This window comes from Medicago truncatula, chromosome 7 (genome assembly GCF_003473485.1).
Source record: "Medicago truncatula cultivar Jemalong A17 chromosome 7, MtrunA17r5.0-ANR, whole genome shotgun sequence".
NCBI classification, from domain to species: Eukaryota; Viridiplantae; Streptophyta; class Magnoliopsida; order Fabales; family Fabaceae; genus Medicago; species Medicago truncatula.
In genome coordinates this window covers 40,777,340-40,788,684 of record NC_053048.1, presented here as the reverse complement: position 1 = coordinate 40,788,684, position 11,345 = coordinate 40,777,340, and the positions used below count along the sequence as shown (strand labels likewise).

At 31.2% G+C, this 11,345-nt stretch overlaps 2 protein-coding genes across 2 annotated transcripts; one reads left to right on the top strand and one right to left on the bottom strand.

The window, feature by feature from the left end:
• Window positions 1–439: 439 nt before the first annotated feature.
• Window positions 440–5,477, top strand: LOC11435943 (ELMO domain-containing protein A). Its single transcript, XM_003624737.4, has 10 exons — window positions 440–693; window positions 1,159–1,326; window positions 1,427–1,529; window positions 2,077–2,189; window positions 2,907–2,975; window positions 3,407–3,522; window positions 3,974–4,028; window positions 4,147–4,267; window positions 4,833–4,975; window positions 5,077–5,477. Exons 2-10 carry the CDS (start codon window positions 1,189–1,191, stop codon window positions 5,173–5,175), a joined length of 957 nt encoding a protein of 318 aa, XP_003624785.1. The 5' UTR covers window positions 440–693; window positions 1,159–1,188; the 3' UTR covers window positions 5,176–5,477.
• Window positions 5,478–5,870: 393 nt separating this feature from the next.
• Window positions 5,871–10,492, bottom strand: LOC11435942 (protein DETOXIFICATION 21). Its single transcript, XM_003624736.4, has 8 exons — window positions 10,248–10,492; window positions 8,444–8,985; window positions 7,782–7,868; window positions 7,551–7,607; window positions 6,785–7,023; window positions 6,586–6,704; window positions 6,405–6,491; window positions 5,871–6,196 (listed from the first exon to the last, which is right to left on the bottom strand). The coding sequence occupies exons 2-8, from the start codon at window positions 8,977–8,979 to the stop codon at window positions 6,116–6,118; spliced, it is 1,206 nt and encodes a 401-aa protein (XP_003624784.1). The 5' UTR covers window positions 8,980–8,985; window positions 10,248–10,492; the 3' UTR covers window positions 5,871–6,115.
• Window positions 10,493–11,345: the final 853 nt, after the last annotated feature.

Genomic DNA, 11,345 nt, shown 5'->3' with positions numbered 1-11,345 from the left:
CTAAATTTTATGTTATTTGCAATCAACTTATTAATAGATATTACTATTTTCCACTAAAATCAGCTAAATAAGATTCTCCTTGATGAATGATATATACATATTTATGTTAACATTCATTGATTTGATGAGTCTCTCGAACTCAACTGACATAATTTTTTTTATATAAAAAAAATGATTAAAACTTATATTTTACAAAGTAATTTTTTTGCTAGTTGTCCAAAGGATAAAATCTAAAATATTCCCGCAACTCAATTATAAACCATTGCATTCCAATTTCTATTTCATGTTTTTAATGTAGTATACAATTATTGATAATTATGTTCTACAAATTACAATTACAATTAGACAGTTGGAATCAGTTATTTTTTAGCAGAACAGTTGGAAAGTAGTTTATTTATTAATAAACAAGTGACACATAACAATAAAATGTCACACACTAAATTAGAGTAAAAATTCCATGAAACCATTTCAATTAACGTTGGCGCACAGCACACGTTTGAGCTGTCTTTTTTGAAACGCAACACAAACACGTCATCTTTCATTTATTTCTTTATTTTAACTTTTTTATTTTTCCTTATCAAGCACGAAAAGTGTAACATTTTCTTTCAACTTCATTTTTATTCTACAAAACCCTAATTTTTGTTTGTTACTTCGAATTTTTCATTGAGATTCGTTTCACTCGTTGAAATTCAGGTATTATTAACAACCCTTTGTTTTTCTTGCTTTGAATTTCGGTTTATTCTGTTTGGTTTCAGTTGAGAGGTGAAAATGGGGTTAAATTTGTTATCTTTAGGGTTTATGTGGTTATATGCGTTATAGTTGATTTTGATTTGATCCTTTTGAAAAATTCAGTTATTTTGATTCATATATTGTGTTGTTATTCAATTTATTGAGTAATTGAAGAGGTCCCTTTTGAAATTCAGTTAGTTTGATTCACATGCTGTTGATTTGAGTAACCCTATGGTGATGTTTATCAAAATCTGAAAATGGTGCTTTGTTATGTTGAGCTTTGAAAAATAAAAAATTATATTAAAGTGCTAGCTGGAGTGATGAATGAAAATAATATTGGATTTTCTTTTAAGAGAATTGTTGATGATGTTCTTGAACTTGATGGTTATGGGATCTTAGAAATTGTTTTTTTTTTTTTTACTTGTATAGGCTGACCTATAATAAAGAATTATAGTATTGATGTCTTCAAAAACATTGAGGAGAAGACTCCATCACGGGGATGTCGATGGCAAAAGGCAGGAGCATTTGGATACTACTGGATTAGATTCATTGAATGAGCCGTTGCTGGGAGGTGATGATTATATTGAGAGTAAGAAGGTGAGAAATTGTTGTTATTTTGTATTTGGTGGGTTAAGTTCATTTATTTTTTTTATCTGATTTTACATTTTATAATGTTGTGTTTTCCTCTATTATGAAGATATGTACACTTGAAGATTTGTGGGATGATGAGAGAAAGAAGGCGCAAATTCATTGGACATTTTTATTTTCGAACCTCATTGCGCAATGGGCACAGTGGTTAGGTATGTCTATGATTGATTTCGTTTGCCATAAATTTATTCTTGACAGTATTAATAATAATTGAGTAGTAAATTGTTTCACTTTTTTTACTAATTGCTGTGCATATCAATTTTGAATATGAATCACAGCTCGAATCTCAATTCATTTTGAGAATGAAACACAACTTGCCCTAAATTTTGTACAGCCAGCCACATTTTTTTCTCTCATTTTGATGTATGAACTAATCATGAATTATTTTGAAATTCGTATATGTATCTTACGATTCTTGACAAGATTTGATTCACGAATTCACGATTTGATAACCATGTTTGCACTGTTTGGAGTTTGTTGTTTTTGTAAATACGTGAAATTACTATCAAAGAGATTGCTTATATTTTTATTCATTTCTTAAATCCTCATTTATGTAGCTTGGGAAAAAACTGGGTCTTATGTATATATCTCTATTTTCTTCATTGTTGACTGGTGTACAAATAAGAAGAAAATGCAAATGGCATGATTTTAGTGGTGATTATCTGATCTGTAATCAATCATTTTGTATTGCCTTTGCAGCAAACATTGTTCTAGGGTCTGGATCTCTTCTTGGTCGTCTTTTATCACATTCTTCTAGTGGTTTTTACTTGCAAAACAATAGGATGGTTCCTCCAACACTTAGCCCTGTGCAGGTATGTATAGAGATTTCTTATTTAAATTCTTATAAAGCTCGTTTTAGCCAAAATCAAGTTACCAATTTCAACTTTAAGTTTAACCCTATCTGAAATTACAATTGATCCAAATTATGAATTTAGTAGACATTTCTGAGCATACCTTGAATTGAACTCCATCACACCCCGTAACTCAACCATCCTTTGTCTTCTGAAAATGATATGTTGCCAGGGATATTCTGATTTGATTTCTGATAATAAAAACACTTACTTGATAATGATAGGATATTATCACTGGATTTAGTTTGATATTGCCAGTTTCTGGAATACCTCACTGTATTGTGTTTTGGAAGGCATCAGTGGGTAACGGATATTTCTTTGGAATTTGATGATATATATATATATATGGTTGCTATCCATAAAATTACTCGTTGCTTTCTTCCTCTTTAATTAAAGATCACGTGAGATTTTTAAAAATCCTGTGACATTTATAATCAAAGAAGTAATCTGAACAATCAATTTTAAATTGTGGATGTAAATAAATGTTCTCATTTCTCATATTAAACAATAATTATCACACAAAATATATATATTAAAATCGAATTTGTTGAGATTTTGTTTCCTTTACTGAACTTCTGTAGTCTCTTTTGTGGAGTTGGTTTGTTAGTTTTAAATTTTCAGTAATCTGCTACATGTGGTTATGTCATATTTATTCATATTTCTTTCTTTCTTTCTTAGGAAGAAAGACTAAGAAACTTAAAGCAACGGCTTGAAGTTCCCTTTGACGGTTCTAAAACAGATCACCAAGTATGTATTTAATGCATTTCTCCCTAATCACATTGCCTACATTTGTCTTTATATATATCCTGTATTCTGTCTGTTCAATCTCTCTGTCATTTTCATATGCACCTCTTGATACCATTTTGTTATAGTGATGCTCTACTTTGCTCTGCAATCTACGTACATGCTTGATAAAAATCTTTTTTTTTTTTAAATATCTGAATTGTGGGTATGGGGTTGTCAATTTATAAATGGAATGTCCTTCCGTGGATGAATTTAAAGGTAACCAATAAAATTGCTATACATGTCTGTCTATACAGTGCATATATCTAATGTATCCGTATCTTGCTTTTGAGCATCTATAATTTAATAATTGAAAATGAACATGTATTCATTTTATTTTATTTTGATTATATGCTTACATTTTCAAATCTCTTTTATTTATTTCTTTGTTGCAGGATGCTCTTTTACAATTGTGGAAATTGGCTTATCCTGACCGAGAGCTTCCTCCACTTAAATCGGATTGTTGGAAGGAAATGGGATGGCAAGGTTCAGACCCATCAACAGATTTTAGGTGTGTTTAATTGTTTTACTTTAAGCAGATGGGGAGGGGCCTGAATATGGATAAGGTTTTATTCAGTTATAGGTTAGAGCTCAATACTGTAAGGCCATTAAGTAAGGATTCATTGACTTAATAATGGGAGGTGACTCAATATATTCTGATCCTTATAGGTTAGACATACATCTACTTGTTTGATGGTTTGATTTTCGTTCTTTAGGGGTTGTTTTTGTTAGATTATATGAAAAATATGTTAAGATCCCACATGTACTATATATATGTCACAAGTATTCTTTAGAAATACTTGGCCAATCATCGCCCTTCTTGAGCTAGTTTTTGGGCTACCTGCATACTCTTTATAAAGACTTACTAAAAGTTTCATCAAACTTGGGAACTTTTTATGATGCCAACTCTGTGTTTTTTTGAAATTATGGAGGAGCTCATTAGATCTAACCATGGTTTGCAGGGGTGGAGGGTTTATATCATTAGAGAACCTCATCTTTTTTGCGCAGAAGTATCCAGTAAGTTTCTTCTACCGTATTTGCATTTGTATGTATATTCCACATACCATAATGTGTTAAATAGTTAAGTGGTGTGTTTCTAATTAGCCTACTACATTTCTACTTGGCAATGCCATAGGTCTCATTCCAGCGATTATTAAACAAACAAGATGGAATCCGAGCAGAGTGGGAATATCCATTTGCAGTAGCTGGAATCAATATCTCATTTATGTTGGTGCAGATGCTGGATCTTCAAGCAGGTAACATGAATTCTCTTTTGAGAAATTCAGTGGTTTTAATGATTATACATGCTGAGAGTCCCACATTGGTTGAGATATGGTCTGAGAATGACTTTATAAGTGAAAAGCATCCTCTATCTCTTACGCTTGTTTTTTTACGATGAGCTGGATCCAATATGAAAACATAATAATGCCCGAGTGAAAATAATGGTTGAAATCAAGTTGGTTGAGTCGTGTAGTATTTAAACAGATATCATGAATTCTTGTCTTATCATGCCACATTCATTTACTATGTTTGGATTTCCATTGCAAAGTACGATAGAGTCTGAAAGCCTGTTTGCATCAAGGGAACTGTATAGATAGTTTGGGTTCAAACACATGTTTTCAGTTTTCAACTGTAACCCAAGATATTACTACAACTATAACCAAACCTTATCTAACTAGGTGGAGAACTAGAACCTAAGATACACTTAATATTAATATTACTGCAGTGGTTTCTTCCTTATTTTCAGCAAGTGTTGATATTTTGTAAATACTCCACTCATTTTTCATGTAAAATCATCTGATGGACTGTTCCCTGTTGCAGTTGTTCCATCTTCTTCGTCAGGAATATGTTTTCTACGGCTGCTTGAGGAGGATGAAATGGCATTTGATATTCTTTTTTGCATTGCCTTTCAAATGATGGATGCTCAGTGGCTAGCAAAGCGTGCTACATATATGGAATTTAACGTAATATATCATTAAACTGTGTTTGTTCATTGGTTAGTTAATTTATTAGCATTATTCTGTGATGGTATTCTCATGCTTTAAAATTTTGCTATTTTCTTTAGGATGTTTTGAAGTCAACAAGAATACAATTAGAGCGCGAGCTTGCTCTTGAAGACACCTCCAGTATAAAAGATATACCGGCTCACAACATGTTGAGATGATTAGTGCTCAATTTTAGTTTAATATTTGTGTCTTCTATTTTGTAGTTAGAAAATGTTACCTTAAATGTATCTAAAGTATTCATCATTCTATCTCTGAATAGAAATGTAAATCACAAGTGAAATGGGATTCCAAATATCAGAATAATCTTTCTGTTGATTTCTATCACCCCTTGTATTTAAGCATTTTGTTAGCTTTCAGAAAATTGTTAAGAAAGTTTATGTTCTCAACAATTATATACTTTAACATTTCGAACTACTGCTACTGCTAGTTTTATTTGACATATCAGCTGGTTTTCCTCTAATAAAGTTACAATGCATTTCATGATCTTAACGTTCTTCCTCAGACATCTCAGATGCGTTGTTTAGAATTTCACACCACTTGATCAAGTTTTCCGTATCTTTTGCCTCAGCTAATTTTTCCTTTTTAGCAGAGTTCATTGCCATTGCTACTGCCATTGTTTCTGCTTCTTTACGACTTTGATCTGTTGTGACTGTTATTTCCTGTCTGCAGCACCTAGCCGTGTGCCTTACAGTTCTGTTTGCTTGACGTTCTCACTTGCCTACTAAACATATGACTTCTTCTTCGGTGTTGTCTTCAAAGCATTCATCTATGACTTGGTTAAAGACTTTAACAAAGGCGTGTTGGATACTTTGGATCCATTTTATGGATGATTCAAAAGTGAGATCAGGATAAGTGAAGATTGCACTTATTGCACAATTTGATTTGATACATGAAATGAAATTAAGTTTAAGAGACTTTGTACTATTTGTGAATTCAAGAGAATGTAATGATAAATAAATGAAGTTCAACTAATACTTGAATTTCGAGATTCAACAGTAACAACAGAAAATATCAATCAATCGCACAAGACGGAAAAATGGGAGATTTTGCAGAAATAAGTTTTCCAAAACATACACTAAGGAGTAAGGGACATTGAAACTAATTATCTGATGATGCAACTGTTTCATGATCCGGGTCCACCTTAGACCACTTATTAATACGATTTCGAGCATTAGTTACCTGCACATGAAAATATAATTATTTTATGAATGTAATTCATATGTGATTCAGTGAGAACCGTGTAAAACTTTTTAGACCGATCATACATGAAAATTAAATTCTTATTTTATAATAATAACTATAATATGCTTAAGATGGAATGGAATCCACTAATAAAGAAGCAATGAAATACACCAATAAAAAAAAGTAGCAATATTTGATTAAATACCTGTTTGTCCCAATCAGTTTTGTAGCTGATCATGAGTAGTATAATAGTCTGAATAAGTGTTCCAAACAACATACCAATCCATATACCCTACATAAAAGAAGATATATAGTAGTGTATAATGGAAGAAACAAGCAAACAAACATATAAAACTACAATTTGAAAATGAGAAAATAGTACTCACCTTGACTTGCAAATGGTAAACTTTACCAAGTACAATCCCAACAGGAATACCTATGATGTAATAACAACCTAGGTTCACATATGCTACAATACTTTGCCACCCTGCTCCAATAGCAACTCCTGCATTTCCAAAATGTTAATAGTTTCATACATTTTGCTAGACAAGTTCAAAGAGGTGAAATGTTGTGAAGAATTAATACCTGATAGTACAGGTTGAACACTGTTTAGTAGTATAGAAACTGCTAATAGAGGTGACAAATCACCAACAGCTGAGGCCACGTCTTTGTTTGTGGTAAAAATATAAGCAAGTCTTTCTCTAAAAAATAAGAAAAATAAAAATAGAAGGAACCCAATTGTGAATGATGTTAGGACTATCATGTTCACTGCAAACTTTGCATCTTTTGCACTTCCTTTTCCAAGCTCATTTGCCACTCTAACACTGCAGATTAAGAAAGACAGAACTTAGTTTTCTATAGTAAAAAATGACAAAATTGTGTGGAATTCATAACTCAAATGATGATGAAAACAAGAATAAACCACCAATTTAGTCGCTAAAGTATGTAAATGCTATAAGTAGTCCTTAAAATATATACAATCCCCCGATTTAGTCTCAACTATTAAGATACAAGAGTAACATGAAATGTCTTCGTATATTTTATGGACTAAATTGATGGATTTCACATACATATGAGACTAATTATTTTTACTATACTTTAGCGGGTAGGAACTAAATTAGAGAAAGTGATACTTTAAGAAATAGATTAATCGTTTGTTCCAAAAACAATGACTACGACATTAGATATTAAAGAGTGAGAATGTCAGTCCCATAAGTACAACTCAGATGATAAAAGGTTGCAGGAATATTTTGATATGTTAGGGCACGGTTATTCGTCTCTTCTCAACACTAAGAGTGCAAATTTCACTGCTATGCTCTTTAGAGTAAAAAAGAGAGTAAGATGTCAATACCTTGCTGCAGCCATGAAACCAAGTGATATCATCATTTCCCATCCATTGATGTTGAGACTGTAAATAATTCAACTTTATCTTAAGCGACAAAATTAAAGGATATATCAAGCTAATCAAGCTATTTTGTTTTTTGGTGCATAATAATCAAGCTAATTAATACAACCAAAAACATAAAGAGAACAAACAATATATATATTGAAATAATGAAATGTGAATATGCAAAAGGATTACCATATGGCTAGAGCATCAATTTGAATCTCTGCATTTTCCATGTTGCCTGTTAAAAGAATCAATACCGTGTTGTACCATAGCTCAAGACTGCAAAATGTTCAACAACTTCAAGTTAGGAAAACATATCTATGTTAAGTTTTTTTTTTTTACTCAGCATATCTATGTTAATGAACATTTGTGTTAGAATACACAATGCATTAACCCTTTGTAGTTATGATAACTAACTATGGTTACTTGACTGACAAGTAAACTCTATGATCAAGTTAATCTCTAAATAACTAACTAACTAACTCAATCTTATTCAACTAACTTCTAGCTCAAGTAACTAATCTCTAGCAAACTTGTGCTAACCTATGGTATACACATCATAACAACTATGCTCTAGACCAGTGAACCAACACATCCTCTATGGTGCACAAGTAATTAACAACCTATATAATTTTGAGATTATACAACCAATAGTATTTGCTTCAAATCATTTAACTTAATTCTTAAACGGACAAGAGGTAAAGATAGGATAAATGGTCAACCTCGTTCCTGCCACGTTAGTAACATAACATACATAATGTATGAAAAGGGGAACAATACACAAGTAATAGGACTTAAGAGACCTATATCATGTATTTTGCCTAAAAGAAATAGATTAGAGAAGAAAAACTCACCATAACATGAAACCTGAAGAAAGGGAAAGCTTGACAACAGGCCAAAGATCTTGGAAAGCTAAAAATGAGAAACCTTTCCAAGTATCAGAACACCAACCACATGTAATAAATATAAGTTGACCAATATTTGGAATCCATAAGGCCAAACTTATTGAAATCATTGCACCAGCAATCCCAAGCTTGATTTTCATTGTTAAGAGCCAAGAGAGTAATACATGAACAGAAATTGAGAAAGCTGCCAAGTATGCAATAATGTTATTCCTGCTTTGTGACTGAAGGAATGTTTGGGTAGTGAATGAGGCAATAAAAGCAAACAAAATTGGAATTGATAAATAACCAATGGTTCCTGCTACTTGTGATATGGTTTCATCTTGGCCTAGGATAATTAAAATTGGAGTTGTGAATATGAATAGTGGAAGAAGAATGAGTGCAGTTAAAGATAAAACTATCCATGATCTTTGAAGATACACTCCCATTAGGCCATATTCTTTTGCACCGTATGCTTGTCCACATAGTGTTGCCAATGCACTAGCCATTCCTAACTAAAAATATCAATTTATAAAAGCCTTTAGTTTGGAGATAGATGCACATATATATTTTTAATCTTGTGATACTATATAGGTTTCACATTACCATATTTGCTGCTGATGTTTTTCTTAGACCATGTTTAATATATCATTAAATTTATTCTAGTAAAACTAATACTATTAAAATTATTCTAGTAAAACTAATACTATAGTTCAAGTAGTCAATAAAACTCAGTTCATTTCTTGCAAAACAAAAAAGTTTGGTTGAAAGGTAAGTAAAACTTGACCAAGGATTGATCCGTAAAGTAAACAAATATGTGTTCTCCCGAACGATTCCTCTTACTTAACTAACCACTAGAGTTCAATGACTTCGTTGGTAAGTTGGTTGTCATCTTAGTTTCTTTGAGAAGCTTGAACTTTATTATTCTCTTATTTTATGTTTTCGGTTGTTTTTAGAGATATAAATACGTATACTTAAAAAAAATAATACATACTTAAATAGTTACGTAGGTACAACTCAATTGCTAGTTGCAAGAAAAATTATATAGAGGATCTAAGCTTGAACCTTAAATTCTCCATTTCTCCACGCTTAAAATTTGCGAATCTAGTCATTAGACTTGTTCTCACTAAAAAGGTAGAAAATTCAACTCTTGAATAGACAAATTAGCCCATTTTAACACTAATATTCATGGTCTAATTTGGTGGGATTTAATTAACAAATGTTTTTTGGTAATGAGATAAGCCTTCCCGTTTATATATTTTTCTATCTATCTGCTTTTGGATTTGGTATGTGCCCTATGCTTTTTTGTATTCTTCTTTTTGTTTTTATTAATAAACTTATGTCACATGATTGGTGATGTTTGAAGTACCAACATAGTTGGGATGTTATGCATTGCAGTGGTGCTTTTGGATACCCATTTGTTTATAGTCTAAAACACTAATGTAAATAATTTCAAAAACTTTATCATCAATATAAATATTTAGGAAGATAGAAAGGAAATTTAAATATCCATATGATTGTTTTCATTTCACGGTTAATAGTATTAATAGCATAAATTCAAAACTCAAACCAAAACTATATGCTAAGATGCAAGTATATTATCTATTTATATATTTTTTTATTATTATAAGTGGTACTATTTCTTTTCTATTAAGAATTAAGAAGCATAGATCCGAATCTTCGACTTTTTTCTAAAGTTTTTTTCCCCTAAAAAAAAACTTGTTTTTATTCTTTTATTTTAGATCCACTAGAATAATGTGAAAGAGAATAAACCTACCAGAATATGGCTGGACCTGCAACCACCCACATCATCTTGCTCTCTTTCCACATCTTCTTCACCAATGACAATTCTTCTTCTTCTTCATCTAGCAACTTCTTCTTTGGATCATTATCTCCCTCCATATTGAATTTTCCTTCTTATTTTATTTTTCAATAAACATGTAGCTTGATTGATTGATTGTAATAAGAATGAGAATAAGCATAAGAAAATTTATGGTAAGATATATGTATAAATAACGCGAGTCGTTATTCTTAAAACTTCAAGTAGAAAATGGTTGTTGTGACATTTAAAGCATTTCGTCGTATTTATCACATGCACGTTAATGTTTTCTCATTTTAGTGGTGATCAGATAAAGGTAGCAATTACATAAAACGGAAAGGTTAACATAATTACCCTTAAATTATATTAAATTTTTTAAATTAACCCAAAAAATTAACACCTCTTCCTTCTTTCTTCTTTCAAAATCTAGAAAACACCTATTCGAAAACCATACTTCTCAAAGCAAAATTTCTTCCTTCGACGGAGAAGACTTGATTATACTGTAATTGAAATTGGGTGAAACGAAACCTAGAGGAAAAGAGGACTTGTTTTAACGATGGAGAAGACTTGATTCTACTGTAATTTAATCTTAAACTCAGTTTAAGCAGGTCATGTAAATTGCGTTTAAGTGTACATAATAAAAGTTAAATTTTGCTTTAAACTCTTCAACCTTGTTTAATGATTTTACGTGATCTTACTTTAAGTATGTGCATGTAAACTGAGTTTAAGTAAGTTACTTCAAATAACTGTCGTTGTAGAGTTCATAACATATCAACGTTGAACAACAAGAAAAAAATAGAAACTCTAACATCATTGAAAGAAAGAAAAAAACGTACTTATATGCAATAGAATATGGATGGAAGATGTTTTGATTCACTCTTTAATCTTTTATAGAGATTGATTGAACATCTATGATTGTTTGTGGGTGTAAGCGGATGAAATTTTAGAATAATAATGAATGAGATCAAGGTTATAAAAAAATTACCCCTTCCATTTCAAAATGAATGGCATTTAAGGTTTTTACACATATATTAAGAAATCCATTAATTAAAAGAA

Coding starts and splice junctions, on each gene's coding strand:
- LOC11435942 (XM_003624736.4), bottom strand. CDS start 8,979: ATGGCTAGTGCATTGGCAACACTATGTGGACAAGCATACGGTGCAAAA. Junction 7,608..7,781: donor ATTGATGCTCTAGCCATATG/GTAATCCTTTTG, acceptor AATTATTTACAG/TCTCAACATCAATGGATGGG. Junction 7,024..7,550: donor GGTTTCATGGCTGCAGCAAG/GTATTGACATCT, acceptor CTTAATCTGCAG/TGTTAGAGTGGCAAATGAGC.
- LOC11435943 (XM_003624737.4), top strand. CDS start 1,189: ATGTCTTCAAAAACATTGAGGAGAAGACTCCATCACGGGGATGTCGAT. Junction 1,327..1,426: donor ATTATATTGAGAGTAAGAAG/GTGAGAAATTGT, acceptor TCTATTATGAAG/ATATGTACACTTGAAGATTT. Junction 4,976..5,076: donor CTACATATATGGAATTTAAC/GTAATATATCAT, acceptor TATTTTCTTTAG/GATGTTTTGAAGTCAACAAG.